The sequence below is a fragment of the Catharus ustulatus genome, chromosome 9 (assembly GCF_009819885.2).
Source record: "Catharus ustulatus isolate bCatUst1 chromosome 9, bCatUst1.pri.v2, whole genome shotgun sequence".
Lineage (NCBI taxonomy): Eukaryota > Metazoa > Chordata > Aves > Passeriformes > Turdidae > Catharus > Catharus ustulatus.
This window is the reverse complement of record NC_046229.1, coordinates 18,405,379-18,430,197: the sequence shown is the minus strand read 5'-3', so window position 1 is coordinate 18,430,197 and position 24,819 is coordinate 18,405,379. Positions and strand designations below refer to the sequence as shown.

At 40.6% G+C, this 24,819-nt stretch overlaps 1 protein-coding gene across 7 annotated transcripts in view; it reads left to right on the top strand.

Moving 5' to 3' along the window:
• Positions 1-5,803: 5,803 nt before the first annotated feature.
• Positions 5,804-24,819, top strand: part of ARHGAP29 (Rho GTPase activating protein 29) — a 51,122-nt gene continuing 32,106 nt past the window's right edge. For 6 of the 7 annotated variants that reach the window (XM_033067876.2, XM_033067875.2, XM_033067877.2 and 3 more), the window contains exons 1-2: positions 5,804-5,850; positions 8,559-8,904. In XM_033067876.2, the coding sequence (XP_032923767.1) occupies positions 8,643-8,904 (262 nt within the window). In that variant the 5' untranslated portion in view covers positions 5,804-5,850; positions 8,559-8,642. Of the gene's footprint in view, positions 5,851-6,588; positions 6,605-8,558; positions 8,905-24,819 lie in introns of those variants that run through there. The other variant, XM_033067879.2, reaches the window with a different exon arrangement.

Here is a 24,819-nt window from a genome sequence, read left to right as displayed (position 1 = left end):
TTCTTCTAACCTACATCATTTTGTCAGGGCTGGATTTAGACAATCATGACTCAACATCAGAGTCAGGAGAAGAAAGGAAGAGGCAAAAGCATAGATCTGGAAGTAGAAACCACTTAATCACACGTAATGCATTTGATTGCTACTTGAGGACCTTACGTACTCTCCCAACACTGTTCTCCCTGGCAGAGAACTATTTATTGTTAGAGGAAAAATGAAGGTGTGTTAAAAATAGTCCTGAAACTACTGAGGACTAAGGGGTTTATTTGCTACATTTGAATTGACTTACTGTTGTGTTAATTATTAGTCAAATTTGGGGGAAGGAAAAGTTTCTAGCCACACCTTTTTTTTTTAACCTGATTTATCAAATTCTTTAAGTACTAAATATTACTGTCAAGAATGTACAAATGAATTTTTGCATTGAGGCTGAGACCAGCAGCAGCCAATGCAGAAGAACTTTGTGTGCTCCAGAGCAGTGAAAAAGAAACCCAGTGACAGCAGGAGTCCCTTCAGCACCCTGCAGGTCTGTTGGCCTAAGAGCTTCCAGAAACTGGGTAACACTGTCTCTGTATCCTATAATCGACTTCCAGCCCTTAATTCAAATCACAAAGCCAACAGCAGCTGCATCACAAGCCCCTTGTCCTGCACTGACAGCTTTGCTTACCACCCCTCATTGGCAGCTGCACTCTGCTGCCCAGAGCACATCAGACCAAGAGCCGCCCGGCTGACAGCCTTTGGCAAGATACCACCGACAAGGCGTTCCCAGCCAAACCTCCTGCTCCCTGTAGAAACAGGCTGTTTCTCTGCTAACCCTTAATTGTTGGGCTTTCTCTGCCTTAAATCCTGCTGGTACCAGTAGGGCAGGTGGGGCTAACTGAGCCAGGGTGGTAGCTCCAGGCCTCCTGGCTCCCACAGCAGCAGGTCGCTGTGCCATAATTATTGTTGGTTAATAGTGTGTTTGGCAAGCTGTGAACAGTCTTTCCTTTCATTCCTCACCACCCACTGTTCTCCTTGGCAATTGCTAGTTAAGGTGGAAGTTTCTTAAGAAACTGCTTGTTAAAAATTTGGAAATGGGGTGTTGTATATGCCAGTGGCAATCCTTTTCCCTTCAGGATTAGCAAATGGAGTTGTTATGTGTCCAGTTGCATTTCTCTCATCATGCTTCTGGCTTTACATAATTTTTGAGGAACAGTTTAGGATGTTATGTAGCTCATCCTGAGCAGGGCAGGATGCCATATAAAAGAGGAAAGACCAGGGAAGGAGTTTTAAATTAGGTCAGTTGATATAACTGAAAAGTCAACAGTTTGGGGCATCAGGTTGGATAATAACTGCTCTACATTAAGCTAAAAAACAGCTAGACCATCTGAGAGAAAAAACAGATAATAATTCTGAAATGGAGGAGAGATTAGTGGAGAAGAGGGCTGTTAGCAAGTGGAGAGGTGATTGAGTGAATATCTCCCATAGAAAGAGACCTTGTTCATCACATTAAAAAGCTTGGAGGGATTATTGTGGTGTTGAATTACAATGAGCCATTAAATTAAAATTTCATTATTTAATACATTCTAAAGATATGAATTTCATTTCCCTTGCTCATCTTTGTGGTCTGCCTTGAAGACTGGTACTGAGAAGAGAGAGATGGCTGATCCCTGTGTGAGTGGCACATCTGCAGGAGATGGGCTGCTCCTGTTCTCTATCAGTTGGCTCTGCAGGTTCATACCAGTCCATAGTGGCTGCTGCAGTTTCACCCACATATCTCCCCTAAGGGCATCTGATGCACTGACTGAAATGTAGGGTGTTCTAGGAAGTGTGCATGAATCTTGTATCTTGATGAGTTCTCAGGTGGGTGAGTGGTATGTATTAAAACCAAAAAGATCTCGTGAGAAAAAAAATAAATTCTTTTATAAACCATCAGTAGATGCAACAGGGCTGGGGGAACAATTTTCTGAGTTTTCTAAGACTTCAAACAAATAATTTTCAGGTTTGAGTTCTAGTTGATTTTCAATAAGAGTTCACTTGAAATATAGCAGTGAGCAGGTTTTATTTTTACTGAAAATGTCACATTATTTCCTTAAACAGAAGTTTGAATGATTTTCTGATATACAGATGATGTTGGGCTTTTGCAGGAGCCTATATATAAATTCTTGAAAAGATATGGTTTATGGAAATACTTCTTGAGAGCAGAATTCTGCTTATTGGAATACAGGCAGAAGTAGAAACTTCTACCAAGTTACCTCTCTAAGTAATTAGTTAAAAATGATTTGAAGTGATGCTCAGTGTAGGGCCAGAGTTGCGTTTCTTGCTGTTGCTTCCCTTGCAGATGTGGCAGGTAACAACAGTAGCAAATATCCAGGTCTGTACTGAATTATTGCTTATTGCTTGCAGTAACCTATTGGCTCATAATTTATGTCTTCCAACTAGTCTAGAATATCTGGCACTTCTGCACATTGATAGAATAGAGACAGTATTTTGAAACTGGTTTCTTAATAGCAGTTACTTTCCCAGTTCTAGTTACATTAATGTTGCTATCTAGAAATGTTTCTTCTTTAAACAGTGATTGGAGGTTGCGTTGTAGAGCAGCTTTCATCAGACAGGTATTTCTTTGGATTTCAAAGGGATTTTTGTGGGAGTAAAATAAGAAGGAAGAAACAGGGACTTGGAGTTTGAGGTTTTTGTTGGTTTGTCTTTTTAAATTGTTACAGAAATATGCTATAGCTTTTGTTTCACTGCGTGCACATGCTCTATCAGGAAAAAAACATGTTGAAAGAATCATAGAAGTGGCTCTTACAGAGTCTGACATTTGAATGGCTGCTCTCATGAAAATTTAGCATTTTTAATGAAAACAAATTCAATTTTCATCTCTCTTCTTGAGGACTACATTGTTGAGACACTGGCCTCTTATTGCCCCAGTCTCCACTATTTGCTTAATAATCAGTTCATTCCCACTGATAGTTGGATAAAGTGCAGAGAAAAATGAGTTTAAGCAACCTTTTACCTGCTCAACTTCTTTTACTGCCCTGAAGCCTGCATTAGGGATGCTGTTGACTACACTTGGCTAAAGAGGGGCATTTGCCTGTGAACAGTAAAAGGGTGACCAACAAAGAGCAGCTGTCAGACCCTTAATCCTCTCTCCAGTTTATCTGCTACACCAAAAGTTGCAATCTGTGATGTACACCGGGTTTTTCATGCAAGACATATTTTCTTGAAGGTAGATCTACTATTTCCATTTCTCTTTCAGTAATGTTTTCCAAGGCAGTTTAGAAGGTAATCAACACTGTACAGTCTAAAGAGATGTTGCAGCTGTTTTGTGCTAGATTTGATTCAGGGAGCATGCAGATGATGTGTATTCAGTTTGGCAGCCAAACTGAAAATGAGGAGGAATAAAAGCTCTGAACAATGAAAATGCAACAGGACAATTGTTTGTTGTTTTACTTTGAGGAAAACCCAAAACTTCACTTAACATTCCCATAATGCAGCATGTGGGCTCCAATCCTTTTTTCAAAAGATGTTTGAAGCTAGACCTCCCACAATGTAGAACGCTTTCATGTTTTAAATCAAAAGTAACTGAAAAAAATGTTTCAAAAGCATAAAAACATGTAAACCTAGTATTTCTATTTCAATTTGACCCATAGAGCTGATTTTTTTTTTCAAATAAACAATTCACCAACAAATTTGCTGAACTCATGTATGGACCCAGGTTAGCTTATGAGGGAGCTGACATGAGAGAAGCAAGACTACAGAGGGGTTGGAGCATAATGAAGTGTATCTCTATTTCAGTAGAGTGTATACATACTTGGAAAGGCTGAGTTTTTTTCTTCTAGCATTTTCTAAAATATGCCTGGGAATAGTGGAATTATGGCCAGATAAAGACACTTCTGTTTTCAAAAAGAGTGTCTGCAAGGAAGAGAAACTCTGCTGTAGCTATAGGCTTTTCTTTTGAACAAAGGTTTGGCTCACCAAATAGTATCTATTGCTTTGTATTCTATCTATTGATAAGTATAGGTGGAATTTCTTGTTTATCTTTTTTGTTGCTATTGAACACTTATCTAATGGTTTCAATGACTTTTCCCACAATAAACCTTTCTTTTCCTGATGATGTAATTGTTGATTGTACTATTTAACCCACATTCCCTACCATACTTCCTTGCTTTCACATTAAATTAGTTTACAATTGTTTGCTCTGGCCTGATTTTGACACTTGCAGTATTGATTACCTGAATGATCAAAACCCTTTTGAAGGTTACAGAATTGTTTTCTTTTTTACATTTTCCCCCCCATGCTTAGGAGACTTGAAGAATTTATAACACTTATTTATAATGTTGGATTTCTAAATTTACATCACATTTTGTTTAGAATTTTTCAAGGTGAAGAAAAGTTATTGAACAGTCTTTAACCATGACACTAGAGATAAGAAATGTCACAACTTGTTTTAGTTCAGGTTTTTAGTTTCAGGCTTGATGAATTCCAAAAGAAATTGAATAAAATTCTTCCAGTAGAATAAATAATGGCAAATATAGAGAGGAAGGATGAACCAAGGAGAAGGTTGGTGCTGTAACACAAAATCCTACGTGGGAGTGGCTGGGGAAGAAGGCTGGAGCAAGGATGGGGAAATTGAAGATGTAAAGCCTGAAACTGCTAGTGTTAAGAAACCGCGTGAGGAATTAGATGCTGAGGGCTTTGATACATCATTGAAAGTAAGTCCCATTCCAGAGCATTGATCAAATGCATTGGGCATTGATCAAAGATGGCTGAATTTAAATGGCCTTTTAATAGCAAGAAATAAACTGTGGGTTTGTAGTCCTGCCTCTAGAAGGTGGAAAAACTACTGCTGTCATCAATCACTGTAAGATGATGTAACAAAAGTCTGTGCTCAGGTCTGAAGGTCGTGGTGCTGCTGGCAACTGAGTTTCTGTATGATGATGTAAATGTCTGCTTTTCCAACTTTCCTCTTAACCAGAAAAAGTGCATACATCTGCACATGCAACTAAATTCAGAAGCAAAATTATGCCAAAATTTGGGCTGTTTGGGTAGCTAAATCCACTCCCATGCTGGGGATATAGCCTGACGTTATATATTAAATTTGTTAGTGCTTTCACTTTCATTAAGTAGCCAACAGAGCTGATCAGGAATAAAAGTGGGCTGAGTATAGCAGAAAGTGTGTGTGTGCACACGCACACGTTACTCACTCATAACAATACTGGAAGCTGTGCAATTAATGATAAACTGGATCCAGGAACACAAAGCGTGGGAGGTTGAGCATGAGAAACTTATTCTGTACTTTGTACGGTGTTTGTGTTTCTTGTTGGCCAAATCACTTAAAAGCAAAGCCTGTTTGCTAGATACCACGTAGCCTGAATTTGGACTTTTCCTCCCTTTTGAAGCTTGGTGTGTGTACAACAGTCGGCGCCGTGCGGCTCCTTTCCCCGCGCTTATTGCTGAGCGGCGGTGGCTCCGGCGGGTCCCGCTGCTCGCGGTGCGGGGTGCGGTGGTGCGGTGCGGGGTGGTGCGGTGCGGGGTGGTGCGGTGCGGAGTGCAGTGTGCGGTGCGGGATGTGCGGTGCCGGATGCGCGGTGCCGTACGCGCCGCACCTGCCGCGCTCCGCTCACCGGCCCCGCACCGCTCTCGCTCCCGCCCGGACCCGCGCACCGGAGGGGGCGTGTCCCGCGATAACCCCGCCCCCAGGGCCCTCCGGCCAATGGCGGAGCGCGGGCGGGGCCGGGGGCGGTGGCGACCCCGGGGGCGGCGGCGGCGGTGCGCGGGGCTCGCTGAGGGGAGGGCGCTCCATGGGCAGCGGGGCGGCCGCGCGAGGGGCCCGCGGCGGCCCGGCTGCTGCCTGCGCTCGGCCGCCGCTCTCCGGTAAGCGCGGGCTACGGGGACGCCGCGGCGGGAGGAGTGGGGGCGTCGTCTGTCGCCGGCGGGAGGAGCCGTGGGCGAGCGTGGGTCAGGGAGCCCGTGAGCCGCCACGGGAACGGGGGCGGCTGGAGGGGCCCTGTGTCCCCCTCCCGGTGCGAGTCTGGCCACGGCGACCCCCAGCGCCCCGCCCGGCGCTTCCCCGGAGCGGTGCCGGGCGCTTCCCCGCTCGCTCACCTCCGCCCTGCCCCGCACCTCTGGCGCCCCTGCCCGGTACCTGCCGCGGCCGCGGGGCCGCTCCGGGAGTGCCCGCGGCGGGGCCGGGCGGTGCGGGGCGGCCGCGGGGCGCCGGGAATGCGCGGCGGGGGCAGGGCGGAGCGCCGACCCCCGCCCGGGGCACCGGGAGTGGCCCTGCCCTCGGCTCGCCAGCGACGTGGCCCCTCTTTTCCTTTCTTTCTTTCGTTCTTTTTTTTTTTTTTCTTTCCTTTCTCCCCCTCCCTACCGGGGAGATTGTGCTGGGAGAGCAAATTTTTGAAATATCTGGCGCTTTATTTTTTTTATCTTTTTTCCGTCGGGACAGGCAATGGCTCGCTGTGAGCCAGAAGGAGTCTGGAGGCGTTTATAGCAAAGCTGGTGGATGCTTTTCGTTTTCAAAGCCAGAGTCTTCCTGAAGAAATATGAAACACTTCTCAGTAATGAAAGGCATGTGTTCTGGAAGGGAAACGTTCCCCATCTGCCTCGTAACACAGGAGGAGTAGACGTAAGGGCTAATATTTACGAGGGAAAGGTGCCTCTTGTGCTAAGCTGCTCAGTTTTAATTTTCGCAAATTTTTCCCTCTTAGAAAAACTTTATCATCGCTTTCATAATTTTTTAAGTGGTGGCATTCTTGTACTGCTTGTACAAAAAGAAAGTAACATTTCTTAAATAACACAGCTTTAGAAGCATGGACTTGCCACTGGAACAGGTCTAACACATCATGCTACTTAAAAAGTTGGCTCTGAAGCTGGCCAGACATAAAAGAGGCATGCCTTTTAAATAATATGAAAATCTTTCTCGATATAAATAGATATCACACTTGTTAAGAGGAGAGAAGGTTATGTGTCTTGTTTTGCTATAATTGCAAGGTAGAATTGCAAAGTAGCTTTGTAGCCATGAGAATTATACGTGGGAACAGAAGAAACTTGCTTAAACACTATGTTTAATGTAAACCTCACTTCAATCTACTTGAGGTGTTTGGAATTGCTTAATTATCTGCATTATTTGTATAGTGTCATGAGTGCTCTTATGCATACTGAATTTAAGCAGTAAACAGAAATTAGAGCAGTTAATTTGTGTTAAATTCTGAAGTTTTCTTCCCTCTCCCCCAGCACACACTCCCTGGAAGGCTTGCATGTTAATTACAAAAACAACTGCTTTGACCACGTTTCCTCTGATATTTTTAAACTGCAAACAGAAGTAAAGCAGAAATAATGGAAAAATAATTGAAGTGCATTAGAGTAATGCCTATTGAAATTCATAGTGGGAGTGTTCAAAGTGGTAAAGGTGCTACTACTTCAGTTGGTCTAACCAAGTATAAACATACACAGGAGAACCCGTTTCAACCTGTATTTTTTAGTTTATAATAACTTTTATTTTTTGTAAAGTAATTGAATTTGAAAATTTGCTGCAGATGTGTCTGCAACCCACTAACATTTTAGCTCTTGTGTTCCAGTCTGGTTTTTGTTTTTTTTTCCCCTGTGGTGTTTACCCTATAGTGTAAACAATGAGGGTTTCTCCTGGTGTTGAGAGAACAACAGCAGGCGTTGTGGGAGCTGCTGGAAGTGTACCTGACTCTGCCACCTGCAGTTTGCTTTGAAATTAATCCCTTAATCTGACATGGCAAAATTTTCAGTGGCTTTCTGGTTTTGTTTTTTCTTTTTTTTTGTCCTAAAGGAAAGGAATGCAGGTAGTTTCTTAGTTTATACTCCCCCAAATTTGTGCATTTTTATGGTGGAACTTTAACAGCAGAGCAACATCATTCAAGATAACTGCCCTGAGACTTGCAGATAAATTTTGATGCTAAAATATTTTTTCATTTTGTTTCATTTTTCTATGTCTTTCTTTTGATTGCTTTTCATAGTAATAGATAACAGACTCAAAAGCCCACATAACTTCTTTGAGGATGTTTTCCTTTATGAGACAAACTGTGATAGGCCATGGTTTCTTGCTTGGCACACTGTACAATGAAAATTCATCCTATCAGATGAAGGCTGTGTACTACCTTAAGAGTCAGTTGGCTGAATACAGCTTGGTGGCTCATGCAAGAGGGTATGTTGGTCATAGTCTATCACATCACATGTTTTTGTGATTGTATTCAGTTGAAGTAACATTTCATGGTGAAGAATAAGTATTGGTAAATGCAGAAAATGCAATTTTTAAATATTTATGAAAGAAACTTTTCTCATTAAATAAGAATTCATCATGATTAACTTTTGAAATAATTTTGGCATGCTGTTGTTTTTTTTAATGCAACAATCTTATCTGCTGTACAAATTTAAATAACTTCAAATAGTCAAAGCCTTTATAGTACTCAGTTTAGCATTTTTATGTGAAGCAGTATCATCTTGAAAGAAGTTTTGGATCTTGCTAGTACCAAAGTATTGCTTCACACGTCTCTATACTAATCAGAATTTTTCCTTCTCTTCCACCTCCTTCCCGCTCCCCAATTTTAAAGAGTTTCACCTCCGGCTTGTCCAATGGACATCAAGTGACAGTGAGTGTTGACTGCGGGAGCTCTACAAGCACATCAGCTGCTGGGATGTTGCGACAGAACGGCGGAAGTAACAAGCGTGGTTTGGGATTAGCCCGACTGTCTACCTCCAACTTCTTCAGCATCTCGACTTCAGCAAACTGGGGAATGGGGCGCAGCACCAAGAGCAGCTCTCTGAGCAGCATTAGCTCCAACTCTGACTGCTATGATAATCCTGTTGTGGATCCAGAATACATCATGCAACTGGTGAATGATGTCAGAAAATTTGCAGATGTGCTGCTCTATTTGAAGGAAGCCTTTCTTTCAGAAGGTTTGTCAGTCGTTCTTAATTGTTAGATTTTCTGAAACTCTCTACAGCTCTACTTGTATTTTTTAACTAGTGTTGTTTCCCCCTGCCCTTTACCTTTACCATTTATCCTCCCTTCCTCTTCCCTCCCCACCCCCAGCATGATGATTACAGGAAGTGATGGTTTTTAGTTTGGGTTCTGCATTTCCTCACCAGAGCGGTGCAATCTGTTTCATAATCCTAACAGGGGAAAATAAGCTCTTAGCAGGCTGTCTAGGCTGGTGCTTAAATTTGTGAGACCATTGACTGATTAGTTTTTTAACCACCTGAATGCTTTTTCTAATTCCAAACAATTCTGTTACTACTTTGGTAATGTTTCCATTTTCTAGGCTGATTTGGTTTTTGAAAGTCTTCCATGCTGGTAGTTGGAGTTTTAAGGTGGTGTATAACTACAGTGTCTTCCTTTGCAAGTGAAGTACTTACTGTCTTCTGCCAGCAGGTGGAAACTGCAAATTTTCTTGCTTGGGAGAGGTGTGCGTTTCTGTGTTCCTATTCCTTTTGGGGAAATACTATAAGTCCAGTTTTGGTCGTCAGCAGGAAAGCTTTTATCTAAATTTTGTGAGATTAGTTGCTGAAGTGACAGCCAGAGCAGTTTTGTGTAAGAAGTCTTGAGTGCTGAATATTTGCTGTCACCTCTGTGTTGAAGTGAGTGTGCACACAGCTGAAATACTGCTGCTAAAATGTGTGTGAACAATTCTTAAAAGAGCAGTAACTGGTGATCACTTTGTGTCCTCATCGTTTTTGCTGAGCACACAGGATGGGCAGAGTTATTTGTGAGACTGGGTTTCTGGTGCCTACTGAGAATGAAATGGGCATCCTCTAGGAAAGGACTGTCAAAACACTGAAGTGTTCCTGTTGCCATGCAACAGTGTTTAATTACTTGTCAGTTTAAAATTTTGAGCTCAAAAGTTTCAGAAAAACTAACATGGAAAACAGAAGTTGTCACCTTATTTTATAATATGATGTATAACTAATTTGTGAAACAGTGTTGTCCATTTAAAGGATTTATACTTTATAAAGTAAAGATGTTTCTCTCCCATAGTTGGGAGTGTTCTTTTTGACCTTAGTCCCCATAATATAGTGAGCTCTGTAATGCTGGCTATGCTTACTGCTGGCTGGAGACTATCTCCTAGAAGCTGCGTAGTTTAGTTTGCATTTTCCAGTGTTTGGAAGTGTTCACTATTGTCTGTCCAAAAACTTAACAAAAACTTGCTAAGGTGGTTGAACAGACTTCTTGTGCATAAAATTCTGATTTGTAATGCTTGCAGCTTACCACCATCCTGAAATTATTTGCATTAATTATTTGAAGATGGAATCAGTTGCAGGGATAGGAAATTAATTTCTTCCTTTTTGGAAGGGTTGCACCAGTGGGTGTTTATATTTGCTTGGTAAGCATACCTAGAGACTGCTGTAGGTCTCTCAGCTTCTAAACACTGTTCCCTCAGCTTCTGCATCAACTATTAGCTGTTGTGTTGCTTCTGGCAGATTTGTCTAAACTCTTGATGCACGGTAGCTTCAGGCTTGACCATGTGGCTCCCAGTTGTCCCCATTCTGCTGCTGGGGTCTTGCAGTGGTTGGCAACTGATGCCAAGGGTGTGTGTCTTCAGTGTCACACTGACTGATGCCTGTATTCCCTGTTTGTGGTACCTGAGCTATCGTAGAAGAGCCCAGCAGTTACTCACCTGTGGTTCACTTAACATTCATCTGATGAAATGATCCAATCCTGGATGGCACATGTAAGAGATTTTGGGTTATAGTGTTTGTGTCTAAACTAGAGCATAGATGCCTTGGGATTATGGACTTGAGCTGTGTTTTGTTATGGTACCAATGCAAGTTGATGTTTTGTATGAAGAATAAGTTGAAATCTCTTGAGGGGAGTATTAGGTAAATGAAATGTTCCATAGATTTCAAGGCTACTTCCCTTTGCATTCCTTATGCTAATACGATTTAATTTCTGACGGTAGTCTCATTGTCATAATGCTGAATAAATTTTTAATACCCTTCAACAAAGGGAAACCTAAACCAACAACCAACCACTCCGACCAGCAAACAAAACACATTAAATGTAACTGTAGAGTATAAAAGTTGACAGCTGTTTGGACATGAGGGAGCTGCAGTTGTCTCTTGTGTTGAGTGAAATACTGTATATTCCATACCCTTCAGTTCTTGCTGTTCTTTAGGCCTTGTAAGCATTGGATGTAACATTCTGTTATTAGTGATCCAATCTGAGGCATGGGATCAAGATACTTTACCGTTGCCTTCATTAAAGGAGAGAGCTCTGGGCATTTTTTGAACCTAGGTCAATAAATCCAATGCTATTTCACAAATTTTGTATTTAATTGTACTTGATGACAGGCTGAAACTGTAGTGGTGGTTAGTGCAACTGATGCAGTTAGTGCATCAGTCTCTTGGTCCAGCCTTCAGCTACATTTCCAGATGAGCAAGATTGTCATGCTGCAAGTACTAGAAAGGGCAGTTGTTATTGTGTTTCTGTGTTTGAACTGAGAGGTTGTCTTCAGTTGTAGCATTTGTACTTTTTGAAGTTAGAGATGATACAAATTTATTGAGAAGTCTCAAAATAAGTCAATCTTCTTTCTTTTCTGATAAGAAGAAAATGAAAACAATTCCCTAGCAAACCCTGCCTGGAAGGCCAGGCCTGGGAGTGTATGTTGAATTAATACCTAGAAGACTCAGAGCATTTCCTATAATTTGTGCTGTTTATTTGGCTGTTCACTTTTATGGACAGCGTGGTTTTCCTGATGTGCCCTAAGTTTACTTCCTTCTGTTTTAATGTACATCCCAAGTACAAACTGGCTTGAAAGCTGGTGAGTTTTCTCTGTGCTTTTAGTTCCAACAATAACATTTCAGCTATGGGCTGAGAGTGTGATAACCTTATTGTTGTCTTTAACTTACACCCCTCTTTGGAAAGGTGGGATACATGGGGAAGTACAGTCTAAAGGCTGGAGTCTGTGGTTTTCAGGGTAGTGACATTCACGAAGTAACTTCCTATGGTAAAAACAGTTTTAGGAACTGCTTTTTAGGAAGTTTTAGGAAGAATTGTTTGCTTCCCATGGAGACCTGCTGAGTGCTTAAAAATCTGACCACAATATTGAAAATATTAATGATTTTGAAGTGTGTGAGGTATATTTAAGGAAAATCCTGTAGATTTGAAGAGGTTAGTTCTTGTCCCAAACATGCAGGACCTAACTCTTAGGAATTTGTTTTAGAGAATCTACCAGTTCAAAAAACACATTGTTTACTGCATTCATATGCAAAGTTGAGAATCTATTTAATAGGTATTTATGTATGAGGTTGGTGACTACAGTCCAAGCTTTTACTGCATATTATAAATTTTACTGTTGCTTTAAGTAAATGGTGTTACTGTGTGGTCTCTGCTCAGATGAGATTAATTTTCTCAGATTTAAAAAGACCTCTCAGAAGAATATTTAGGATGCAGTAAAATATCTTCTTATTATGAACTGAAAGCATTTGATCTCTAGATACTACATAGCAGCTTTTGCTTGTATTGCATTAGAGAGGGAGAAAGCATTCTTGTTTCCCTACTCTGAAGGTACTTAGCTACTAGTTTTGTGACATCTGCTACTTTTTTTTTTTTAGGAATATAATATATACAATAAGGTCTGCCCTAGAGACTGTGGGAAATACTTTTTCATTATGAATAGCTCTAAGGGTAAAATTTGCATGTGGTTTAAAAGTGCAGGAGTAATTACATTTTTATATGTAGTCTTCTTGACTGTACTTTAGAATATATTTCAGAATTTTTGCTTACTTTATCACAAACTTTGAAGTAATCTTCAAAGTGTGATATTGTGTCCTTCATGTGGGTAATTTTGCATCCTTTTAATGAGCAAAACCTTTTTCTTCAATTTCTTTCTATCTTCAGCAAATGTAAATTGTAGTTCATTCTGAAATGTTAGTATACATACTCTTTTTTTTCCCCAGGTATCTTAGAACCAGAGTAGCAAGATAAAGCTATTATCTTTCATCACAGATTTCTCTGAGGATCAGAATGTGTCTGATTTTTTTAGAGTTTGATAGATTTTTTTAATTTTTTGGGGGGCATGGGAGTTTGGTTTTTGTTGGCATTTTTTGGCTTTGGTTTCTATTTGGTTAGGTGTTTTTTGTTGTTTTATTTTTTGCTTCTTTTTTTTTTTTTCTTAACTGAAGCAGAGGCAAAAGTACTGCTGAAGTTGGATGGCCTGGTCAGGAATGTTTGCATTCTCTTTACAGCAGCACCAATACTTTCAAAAGCATCAGGAATGCTACCTAACTTGAAACCTATCAGGTTGCTATTTTTGAAGGATAAGATATTCACTCCAGTGAATGTTAAAGGTCTCAAGGTAAATAGTTTCCTCAAAATGAGAAACTTGTAATCTCTACTGACATTAAAACCTTTTTTAAAAAGACAGAGATTGGTGTTAATCATGTGCTACACTAAAAGCCAGAGGCCATTTAGTGAATATAGTGCCTGAGGCTCAAAGGTGAATGATTTCTCTTCAGTCCTTCCAGGCTTGATAACGTATATTGTCCCTATTTTTAGTATGATGAAGACACTGCAGTATTTTAAGCATTTCATTTTTTGTTTCCTTATTTTTTATAGTCTGTAATACTACTGTCCTTTTTTCTGAGGCAGTGTTCTTGAAAGTCAGTTTGTCCTGTTTTGCTAGGGAAATCTGAAGTTCATTAGTTATTGCAATGAAGATTACAGATTGAATTTATGATAATTTTTAATGCTAGGTGTAATTTTGCTGTTTGTTCTTTATTCCAATTCTGATGTTTCTCAGTGAAAGGTGCTGTCTTTGATACACCTTAAATTAGCTGTATTTACCTGTCTAATGACATCTCAGATTATGAATGCTTGGTAGGTGGGCAAACTGCTCTAAACAAGGATCTGATAAAGTATTTACTTTTCTTTGCAACAGTTTCTGGAAGCAACATTTGGGGGAAATTTTAATGTTTGTTTTGATTTGACAGCAGTTATACTGATCTCTGGGTTTTTTGTGGAAGATGGTGCTGGTTTTCTGCTGGGTAGTATTTTATGTGATCAAAAAAATTGAGAGAAAGGAAAGTAAAATGCTGTCAGGGCAGCTAGCTTTTGGGAACTTTGAAAACATAGTGATTATCAAATGTGTAAACAACCTGCTTGTGAATTATTAAATGACCTTTGAGAATTGCTAGAAAAAAGCAGAGGAATCCATGTAATGTGTAGCACATTGTTTCTCTTATTCCATGTAGCACAAAAAAAAAGGAAAACAAACTATCTAGTAACTAATAAACAATATTATCGAATTAAAAATACTTGAGGAAGTTGACAAACATTTTAAAGTGGTATTTTAATGTTTATCACTTCCAGAATCTGTGAAATTATAATACGCTTGCAGTATCTGAAGAATAATTCTGTATATTCTATATTAAAATATAATTTTTTGTACTTTGTAGCTCTATTCAAACTTGATCCATGGGGAACTAACTGCATGTTTCTATGCATTTGCCTGTAATAAGATTTTTCATCCTCTTGCTGAACCAAATTAGATGTTAAAAGATGAATTCTGACAACTCGTGTTTGCTGCTTTGGATGTTATTGTTTCCATGGCAGAGTTAGCAGAAGTGTCCATTGGAGGCCAGGACTAAACTGGACTGGGGCAGCTGCAAGGAATAACTTCTGAGGTGCTCCTTCTGAAATTGCCTTTATTTTCCCCTCTCCATCAGCAGCTTCATTGTTGATACAGTTCTGTAGCTGTTTAAAATCCTCAAGATGCATCTAAAACTGCTGTTTTCTTATTATAAAGCTTGTTATGTTTGGGACTTTATTTTTAACATGCTGACAGTCTATTTCCACAGCAGTTGTTTTTTCACAAATTCTTCCTGACAATGGTGGTAGTTCTCTGGTGACTGCACAGCGAGCCAGGTTTTGAGGGCAGATCTATCTGAAAACTAGTCCTAGGAAGAAAGGAACTAGTTTTTAGCCAGATCAGTTCAATGAGCTGACTGTAAGGTTGTACTGAGTAGCAGCAAAGAGGGAGAAGGTGGCTGGCAGAGCAGCAAGTGGGCAGAGGTTAAAATGGAACAAGACTGTGAGGCTTTAGGCAGAGTTGGTGTGGCCCTCCAGGCTGGCATCACAATATATATTGCTGAAACCTGTATCAATTCTTTTGTCTCCTTTATTGAGTGCTAAGTTTGACAGGGTTACATGAAGGGTGGGGTGATGGTGAGAACAGCAGGCAGAGAATGCCCTTTGTAGATGGCAAATTAACGGGTCACCTTAGCTCTGAGCTTTTGGCACACTTACATTAAACCTGCGTTTCTGAAATCTGCTACTTACATGCAAAGTCGTATCTACTTCCAGTCTTTGTGACCTGGAAATTCCTTAGTACATCCTTTCACATATCTCCAGGTAGTAGTCGCTGCAAAGTCAATCTGAAACTGAAATTGACCTTTCACAAATCTAAAATAGTCTTCAAGCTAAGAGATGTAAAGGATGTAAACAAGGATAAGAACAAAGTAAATAGTTCCTTAAATTTTCTTTAACAAGTAAAATTATTGCTAAGAACTGAAAGGTAATAGTAGTGACTTTTTTTTAAGAGCTTCTTGTGGGTTTTTTTAATTGCAAAACTCAGAGGAAAAGAAATTAGGCTGCTTCTCTTCGTGTACCTGTAGGACCACAGCAAGCCAGAGACCTTGTGCTCATTTTCCCATGCTTCCTTTACTTCCACAGTGTCCTTTTCTGGTCCCTCTCTTGGACAGAAAGCACTCAGATCCCTGGCCCTGAGTCATGTTCCTGTCCAGTTCACCCGATGTGGGGAGTCAGACTTGAGAAGTCTAGGCAAAGAAAGGGTGATGTACAGCCTGGATGAAGGCAAACCCACAGCAGTGTAAAAAAAGTATTTTACAGCCAGTTTATGGGAGGCAGGCATAACTATGAACCATAGGTTTTCCCCAGGAATGTTGCACTTAATCTGGGAGAGTGAACTTCCCACCTTTCTTTTCATTTCACTCCAGATCATCCCACAGTCTGTTTTGCTTAAGCCTCCTGTTTTCTGAGTCTGCTGTCTGCAGGCTTTTGTAAGGGGAGTCTTGGACTTTCAGACGCTGTGACCAGAGCCAGAGGAGCTGGGTATTTTGTTTTGCGAGTTTGCAGTGGTAGCGCACTGTTTAATTCATCTGCAGTCATGGAACAATTCTTCTGTTTCCACTATTCTGAATAAGAGGAAAAAACCAGCCTCCTCTTGAAGTTGAGTTCAAGCAACTCTGTGTTCTTCGTAGTCAAAGTGTAAGCTGCCTGTTAAATGCTGGTTGCTGATGTTGGATCGTACATGCTGTTTCTTCAGTTTCAGGGAAGATTGAAGTTAAATAATAACTTAGTGGACCAGGAGATAAGTTTGTGACTGATAGTACTACCCCTCCCCCAGTTGCATACTCCACATTCCTTCAGAACAAATGTTCACTTGTTGCTATAGTGTCTAAGATCAGCAGTCAGGAGGGGGGTGTCTTGAAGGCTCATGAATGTTTAAAATGTAAAACCAGCCCTTATGTGAAGTCAGATATTTTTGTTGACTTAAATAATTAGCATGTATTTCTTTAGGAAAACTCTGAGCTATTTATAAGAGAGCACAGGAGATTTTCATTTTTATGTTGCTTTTGAAGTGCAAAAAAATGCAATACAAGGAAACTTCATTCTTCCTCCTTTTCGCATTTCTGATGTACAAAAAGGGCTCAAAACACTTAGAGCCTTAGTGGGAGTGTTAATTAGAATTAGCTTCCCTTTCCATCACAGCAGCTAGACTAATAATGGAAATGAAATGACAAGATCAGCAAGATGAAAGGTCACTAGTGAAGAGGATGAATAGTCGGGTGTTTTTTGTTTGTTTTTTTTTTTTTTTTTTTTTTTTAAAAAAGACCTTTCAACAACAAACATTCTTCTAGTATAGCTTGCAGCTTAAGGAACAGGAACACTTGAACCAATAAAACAACTTGTATCTCTGAAAGAACTCTGTCCTAACGTCTGAAAGATAAGATTTGACCCATATCCAGTGTAAGTCTTGTGTTCTGAACAGCAATTCCAATGTATATGTAGAAGTTCTTGTGTTTAAAAACAAAGCAAAAAATACCATCAATGAGTTTCCCACTCCTGGTGAATTGTATTATAGTGGATCCACAAAAATACTCAGTTTTCTCACTTTTGTCATGTATCAATTTATCAAAGTTGCAACATAAAAGAACATCAAATAACTTCTGTATGCCTGACAGCATAGAGTTAACAGTTGTAATTGTCATCTTGATGATCTTGACTTCGTGAAGGTTTCATAGCCTACACCATTCCTTTTCCACCAGTTTTGTTGGAAGTGTTTGTTCTTATTTATGTAGCTAGTTCACAAAACTGAAGCTGACTTATTTCTGAATTCTGAGCAAATATTCATCTAATCTGACAGTTTTAGTGATTTGATTGTTAGAGCTAATGTCTTGGTAATGGATTAGAGTTAGAACAACATGGCAGAGCAGGAGATCTGACACAGAGCTTGGACCTTGATTTTCATATGTAACTGTTTCCCTTTTCTCAGGAAGACAGGGATTTTATGGGGACTTACTCCTTTGTCTGCCTAAAATGTCCCTTTTAATGGAAGACGGAGGTGACTCATGTAAGGCTGTAGAAAATACTTATGTTTAACTTTCATCTTAATGATATTTGTTACAGAACAGTGTAACTGTGAAACCTAGGACTTGAGGAATTTTCTTTGGAGAGGCTGTGATTTAGCTGAACAAAGGGTCTTTCCTTTTCACCCTTTTTTCTCCTTTCTTGCTTGAATAATTTCTTGGACTAATTTTGAAAAGTATGTAGGAATTCTTATTTGCCAATTACAATTATTTTTAGTTGGCAAACCAGTTTTAATCTAAAGTTAACAAAACTCACCTGTTCAGTATTGTTTTCTTTGTCATGACTGAACTGCTTCAGATACTTAAGCTATTTTAGTAGTATAACAAGTTCCCTATTTCAAATATGTTGTGTATGACTTGGGTTCAGGGCCTACAGGGGGATGTTGTAGCAGTTCATGATGTCAGTGTAAGTTCTGTTAGTGCTGTTTGTCTGTGAGACACAGGATGACCGTGGGATTGTGGATCTTGCTACACATACATGCTAAAGGGAAGGGGAGGTTCTTATTTTGGAAGGAATCAGGTGTTCTTCTAACTCTTGTAATATCTCAATCCTTTCCTGGTTTTAGAAACCTGCAAGGTGGGAAAGACCATTTTGACTAAAATTTTGCTCCCAACCCGGAAGTGCGGCTTACACTCAGGAGCAGCCAATATATGAACTAGTTCTGGAAATTTCCCAGCCCAGAAGTGGGAGCCTGCAACAGTGCTGAGCCAGAGCCTGCCCGGCCCCGGCAAGCATGGCGGCAGCACCGGCTGGGCACGCTGCTCCCCCGCTTCCCGGCGGCTTTCCAGGCAGGGCCGAGCCAGTAAACCCCGTGATCCGCGACCGCGATTCTGTTACTAATTGGCAACTTCGTGAAAGTTGCACGCGGATCCTCGCTGCAAACAAAAGTGTGGCTAATAATCCGGTGCGGCTTATATATGGACAAAGAACGAAATGTTGCCGATACCCGGGGATGCGGCTTGTAATAGTGAAATTACGTAATTGAAAAGTCAATTTTCAATTGACTGTAGATAGGTAAGTTGCAGGGAGTATATTTGTATGGTGGAATTAAAATACTTTCATGCCTTTTCAAAAAGAGGCTGTGACATCCTTCGGACTTGACATTGCACTTAGCATTCCCAAGTTCTTCTCTAAGTGTTACATTTAAATTTTCCCAGCTTATGCAGGTGTGATTGTTTCAGGGCTCTGTGTTGTGAGGGAATGTAGTATCTCAGTTCATGTTCTGCTTGTGGACTGTAGCTATATTCTTAGCTCTACTTTTAAGATCAGATGTCACTGAAATAGTTAAGGACATGGTATTCCTGAAGCATTAGCTTTAAGACTGCTCAATGTTGACAAATTCATCTTGCTCTTTTCGTGTTGATAGTGGTATGAATGGATTCTTTAGTAGATTGCTTTCCTGTGGGGCTTTTTGTTTGTTTCTCCTGTGGACTTTTTATTTAATTCATTGAATGTAAGTTATTTTGTTTTATTGCAACTATGGGATAAAAGATCTGTCCAGAAGTTACCAGTGCTGACAGTAAGTGGGAACAAAGTGTGTTTACTGGAATCACTGAAGTGGAGGTGTGCAGAGCAGTGAGGCTTGGTGGTCAGAATGGGTTGTGGTCTCAGCTCACAAGTAGGTTATCCACTCCTGACAGAGGAGCAGTTGGAGGCAGCTTTTTGAGGGGTGGTTCTGAGTGCTTTGTTCTGTGTTGAGTAAGGTGCAAATTGTTTATCTGAAAGCTTAGCAGCACACATGAATTGTGATAGTTGAGTGAAGACAGTTTGTGAAGGGCTTTGAGAAAGTGACTGTGATAAATAGCTTATGCCAGTGGTGAAGAAGGGGAAACTACCAGTAGGATTCAGACTGCAGAGTGGTCAGATTAAATGCTTTCTGGTATTCACGTTTAAGCCCTTGTGTTAAGGACGAGCGAGCAGTGGAGAGCTCCTAGCTGTAGTTGGCTCCAGATGATGACTAGACATGAGATTGTAGAGAAGGTGGCTGAGAACTTAATTTGGAAAGAAAGCAATAGGTCTGGAGCATATAAATTTTTGATCTAGCATTGGCTACCTGGAATGGCAACTTCAGTGGTACTAGGGAGAAACAGCTGGGTAAATCCAGAACCACTACGCAAATGAATTCTGCAGTGTTTCTCACCTTTCTGTTGCAAGGTATTTATAAAGAAATACTACTCAGTTAAAAATTCATGGTGAGATGTACAGTGAGTTACTGTTGTCTTTTGCTAAGTACAAGTGCCAGCATGGTATCAGTTGCTGCCTTAATGATAGTGTTACTATGTTTTCTCTGTATACAAAATCTTCAAAAATGGTTTGGTTTGAATTAACTGATATCAAACCATTACATTTCTGTGGAGATTGACTGTTCCTGAGTCTAGTAAATGGGAAGATTTTTATAGTATTTCCTTTGGACCATTCATATGGCTCTGTCACCTGTGAGTTACACAGTCAGGCTTTAACTCTCTTGGGTGGCTGTTTCAGCAGGACATAAGTGAAGGAACTTCAAATAATCCTTAATCCTTTATGTTCACCAGTTTTCTAGACAACTAGTGTTGCTAGCTGCTGCTTTAGGGATTTGAATACTGCTTTAAATCTAAATTGATTTTAAAGTTTAACTTTTTCTTTTAATCAACAAACCAGAAATGGGCTACTATCACATTCTATAGCAGTCCATAGTTGTGTTTAAAAGATCCCTTAAAATAAATGCACAAATTAACACACCCCTTGTTTAACACCATATTATCTCATAATCCTGGCTTTGTGTGGCCTTTTGAAAAATAGGTGGGCAGGCAGCAGTAAAATAGCTTCTTTACTCAGTGGCTTAGGCTAAAAGTGGAAGAAACAGGCATGTACAACAAACAGCATTTTAGACTAAAATTAACATGAGTTAAAGGTTAAGTATTTTTTGATTATCTTTTGATGTTGGTTAACAAAGGTTAAATTCATTTTATTTAGAATGAATAAACCTTAACTTTCATACTACTCTTTCTGTGTGCCAGTTTGATATGGTATGATCAACTTGCTGGAGATTCTTTCATTTTGTGATTTGTTCTTTTTTTTTCAGAAAATTTTTGCTGTAAGCGTTGAGTGAATATTAGTTCATGTACTCTCAGAACTTGAACAAGTATCCAAGGAACATGGTTGCTTAGAGCATAAGAGTTCTCATTTTGATTTAAGAGTATCTTCCATTGGCAGCTGTTCAGTCTAGTGACTGTTTGACTAAGTTTTAGTGAAATATCCTTGAATAAGAAATAAGTAACTAGTTGCTACTAGTGGTATGGTTGCTTTCCCAATGGAGATGATTTTTTGTTAACTGTGACTGATCAGATTTATTGCTAATGTATTTATACTAAAGAATATAACCTTATGTCCACTTGACAATTTACAATTCTAACTTAAAATGTGTTCTGAAACTGCTGAAAATGTGTTCTAAAACTGCTGAAGCATTATCCTTGCTTAGCTTTATTCTTAATCTCAGGGAAATGAACAGTGACTAAAATGACCATGTAGTGTTTTCATTCTCACTTGTCAGAAGCAGGTAAGGAAACACTAGCAATTTTATTTCTGGTCTCTAAATTTTGGTTTAATCAAAGATTAAAGTATTCTGAAGATGAAAGTACATGGCTGAACACATCTGGGTTAGTTGACGGGATTCTCAAGTCTAGTAGAATGAAAAAGTTAAAGGCATGTAGTGTACAGCATAGGGAAAATATGTAACTGCTTTCAGTGTAGGCAGAATTATAAGATTTTGATTATTCTGATGTATTTTGCATATACACCTATTTTATTGACTTTTTGAAAATACTGTTTTGAGGGATCTTTATTTTTGTAACTTTATTTTCTGTAAACTAACTTAGTCTCATTTTGCTCTATATATGTAGTCAAGAAGGACTTCTTACAATTTTGACTTCACAGGTAGAGAGTTGGTCTATAATTAAAATGGGATTTTGCCCAGTTTATTAAAAATCAAAAACCACCACAGCTTAAGGTCACATCAGAGGCTAATCAGCATGGTTAGTAGTTGAATCTAAATGGATAGATTGCTGTATTTTGGCCAATCCCTGATAGCAAATGACAAATCTGAAAGGGTTATTTGGGTGTTTGTGATACATTAAAAAAGTCATCATGCTAGGAAACTTAAACTGAAAGGATTAACTGATTTTTATTTTTTATGCAAAAATTTGCAAGCTTGCATATTCACAGTGCTTATTTCCAGAAGTAAAGACAAACCTTTCACCCTTAAAATTATAAAGAAAAGGTAAGTACCAGCTGCTTTTTTATTTTAACCTAAATTTGTGCAACCTGACTTTAGGAACAAATTTAGTAGTTTAACAGTAAATAGACAATTGACTTTTCAAGTGTTAAATGCTTTCTTGTATTACAAAAACATTATTTGTGTGGAATAACTGAAATCAAACAGTGATACTTTGAATAATGCATTCAGTGAGCTTTTTGCAGGAAGTCTCAATGCATTCTCACTGAACTGAGTCAGTATATTACTCTTCTCAAAAAAAAGCCTTACAAAACTAATGTTTTCATTTGAAACATAGGGGTTTGGGTTACTATTTTTATTACTTTATTTTTCTCATTCCTAATCAAACTTCACATGTCCCTGGATTTTCCTAATCGAAATAATTAACTTATTATTTTCCATAAATTGTAACTTTTTGCTGCAATATAATACAATTAGAACATTGGTTGGAGTACATGTTGCTAAAGACTGTGAATTCAGTGTGGTGTGTTTTAATGATGCCATGACAACAGGGGTTGCCATGATACTGATGAACAAAAAGGCTGGGACTGGCTATCTTGCTAATTTGGAAGCTTCAAGTACAGTAGTTTCACGAATACAAGCCGCACGGACTATAAGCCGCACCCCCGGTGCCTCGACAATGTTGCTGTCTTTGTCAATAGATAAGCCGCACCCCGAATATTAGCCGCACTTTCGTTCGTAGCGAGAATCCGTGCGCAGCTTTCACAAATTGGCCAATTAGCAACAGGATCGCGGCATAGCGGGCTTTACTGGCTCGGGGCGGGGCCAGGCAGGCTCGGCCCGCTCATGGTTGCCGACGGGGCCGGCCGGGTGGTGCTGCAGCCGCCGCCGGGCTCACTGGCCCCCCTCTCCCGTCAGCACCGCCTCGCTGCCGTGTTTGCTCGTCCTGCCGGTGGGCCAGCCGCCGCCGCCGCTGCGAGGCACGCCGGCCACCCTGCTGCTGCGTTTACTCGCCCTGCCGGCGGGCCGGCCCCCGCCGCCGCTGCGAGGCTCGCCGGCCGCCCCCTCCCGTCTGCACCGCCGCCGCGTTTCCTCGCCCTGGCCGGCACTGCAGGCCCCCGCACCGCCAGGCTCCCCCACGCTGCTGGCCCTGATTCTGCTGGGCTTCCCCCGCTGCCAGGCAGCCCCACCCGCCGGCCTTCCTGCTTCTGCCATGCTCCCCTGCACTGCTAGCCCCAGTTCTCCCGGGCTCCCCCGCCCTGCTGGCCCGGGCTCTGCCGCCCTCCCTGCCCCACCCTGCTGGCTCAGGCTCTGCCGCCCGCCCCCACACTGCTGGCCCCGCCTCTGCCAGGCTTTCCCACCTCAGCCGGGGCCGGCCGGGCTCCAGCTTGGCTTGGGGCTGCCGCGGGCTCTCACTTCCGTGTTGGCAGCTTTTAGAATTTTGTTAATGTATTAGCCGCCCCGGAATATTGGCCGCACTTCCGGGTTTCCACCAAAATTTTGGTCAAATTGGTGCGGCTTGTATTCGTGAAATTACTGTACTATGTTTCTTGGCAGAGGGATGGATGGGTAGCTTCTTATTCTGCATGGTGCACAGGGTAGAAAGGTGATAACTTCACCAGACCCTTTTGCAGCTTCCAGCCTTGCTAGAGATTTGGCAGGAATAAATTCTTTCAGAAATTCTGAGTTTTTCAGTGATTTAAAATGTTTCCTTCCTTACATCTGCAACACATAGCCAAATAAAGGAAGAAATATAATAGCTAAGACTGTTGCTTTCTCATCACTCCTGAATTGTGATCACCAGTAAATACCACCAGTGAAGAAAAACATTTTGTTCATTTTATATCCATACAGTCAATGAAAATCATGTCTAACTTGTATGTTTACTGCCTAAAAAAAAAGACTGCTGTGGCAGTAGACCAGACAGCAGGGACATAGATAACTTTGCTATGATCAAACCAGAATCAATGTAAAACATGTTTGAACTGTGTGTTTGATTAATTCTTGTGGTCTTTTCAATGTGGTAGTGAACTCTGTTAAATCAGACAAATATGCCAGGCTGTTAATCGTGTTAGAATAGGGCTGACAGAGAGAGAAGTGCAAAAAGAAAATGATGGTTTAATCTGGGACTGTTTGCCAAACTGCAGATGTAGGAATTAGGTGATTTCCACACAGTTCATTGTTGTGTGATTGTTTTGCCTACTCTGTGATGCTCACTGGGAAGTCTCATAGTCTGGATCAGGTTCAGACCTGAGTGCTGACAGTGTCCTAGTATGCAACATGGACATAGATGAAGATGATAATAATGTGATTTTAGATTAAATATGTTTTACTTTGGATCAGCTTCATTCCAATGTTGATTTTTCCCCCCTTGTCCTGTGGCATAACTAGTGATCCCATGTAGTCCTTCTACATAATGTAAGGTAAACATGATATAATTTACCTAAAGGTCAAAATGAGATTGTTTTAGTAAATAAGAGTGAATGGTCTCTTAGCCAGGATATTGTTCATGCATATTGAAATGCTGGTTACTCAAGCCTCTTTTTTCTGAATCCTTCCAAGATTGAAAGTGATGAGAAGCTGACTGTTGGCATTCTGTAAGGTGAAACTTTAATAAAAAGTTCTGGATCCAGATATTGGGGAAATTGCTTCCCAGCTTGTTCTCACCACATTCCTGCAAGACTATTTTGTCTGGCCCATTCATCCAGAAAGAGGTTAGGATTTACAGAGAAGATGAGAAGTGGTACTTAAAATTGGAATTCAGATTATTATATTTCAGTCGAAGGGGAGGTGAAGTACACATACTTCTGCTGATCCCAGGAGAGCAGATTTACAAAGGGAGCTCTTAAAATGAGGACTGGATCGAGTGAGGGTGATGGCTACAGTGGGCATTTAGGGGTTCTTCTCAGTTGCACTTATTTTACTGGAAATGTTCAGAGTGAGTTGTCTATAGATGCTTATCATAGTGAAGGCATAGTGTGTTTATGAAGGT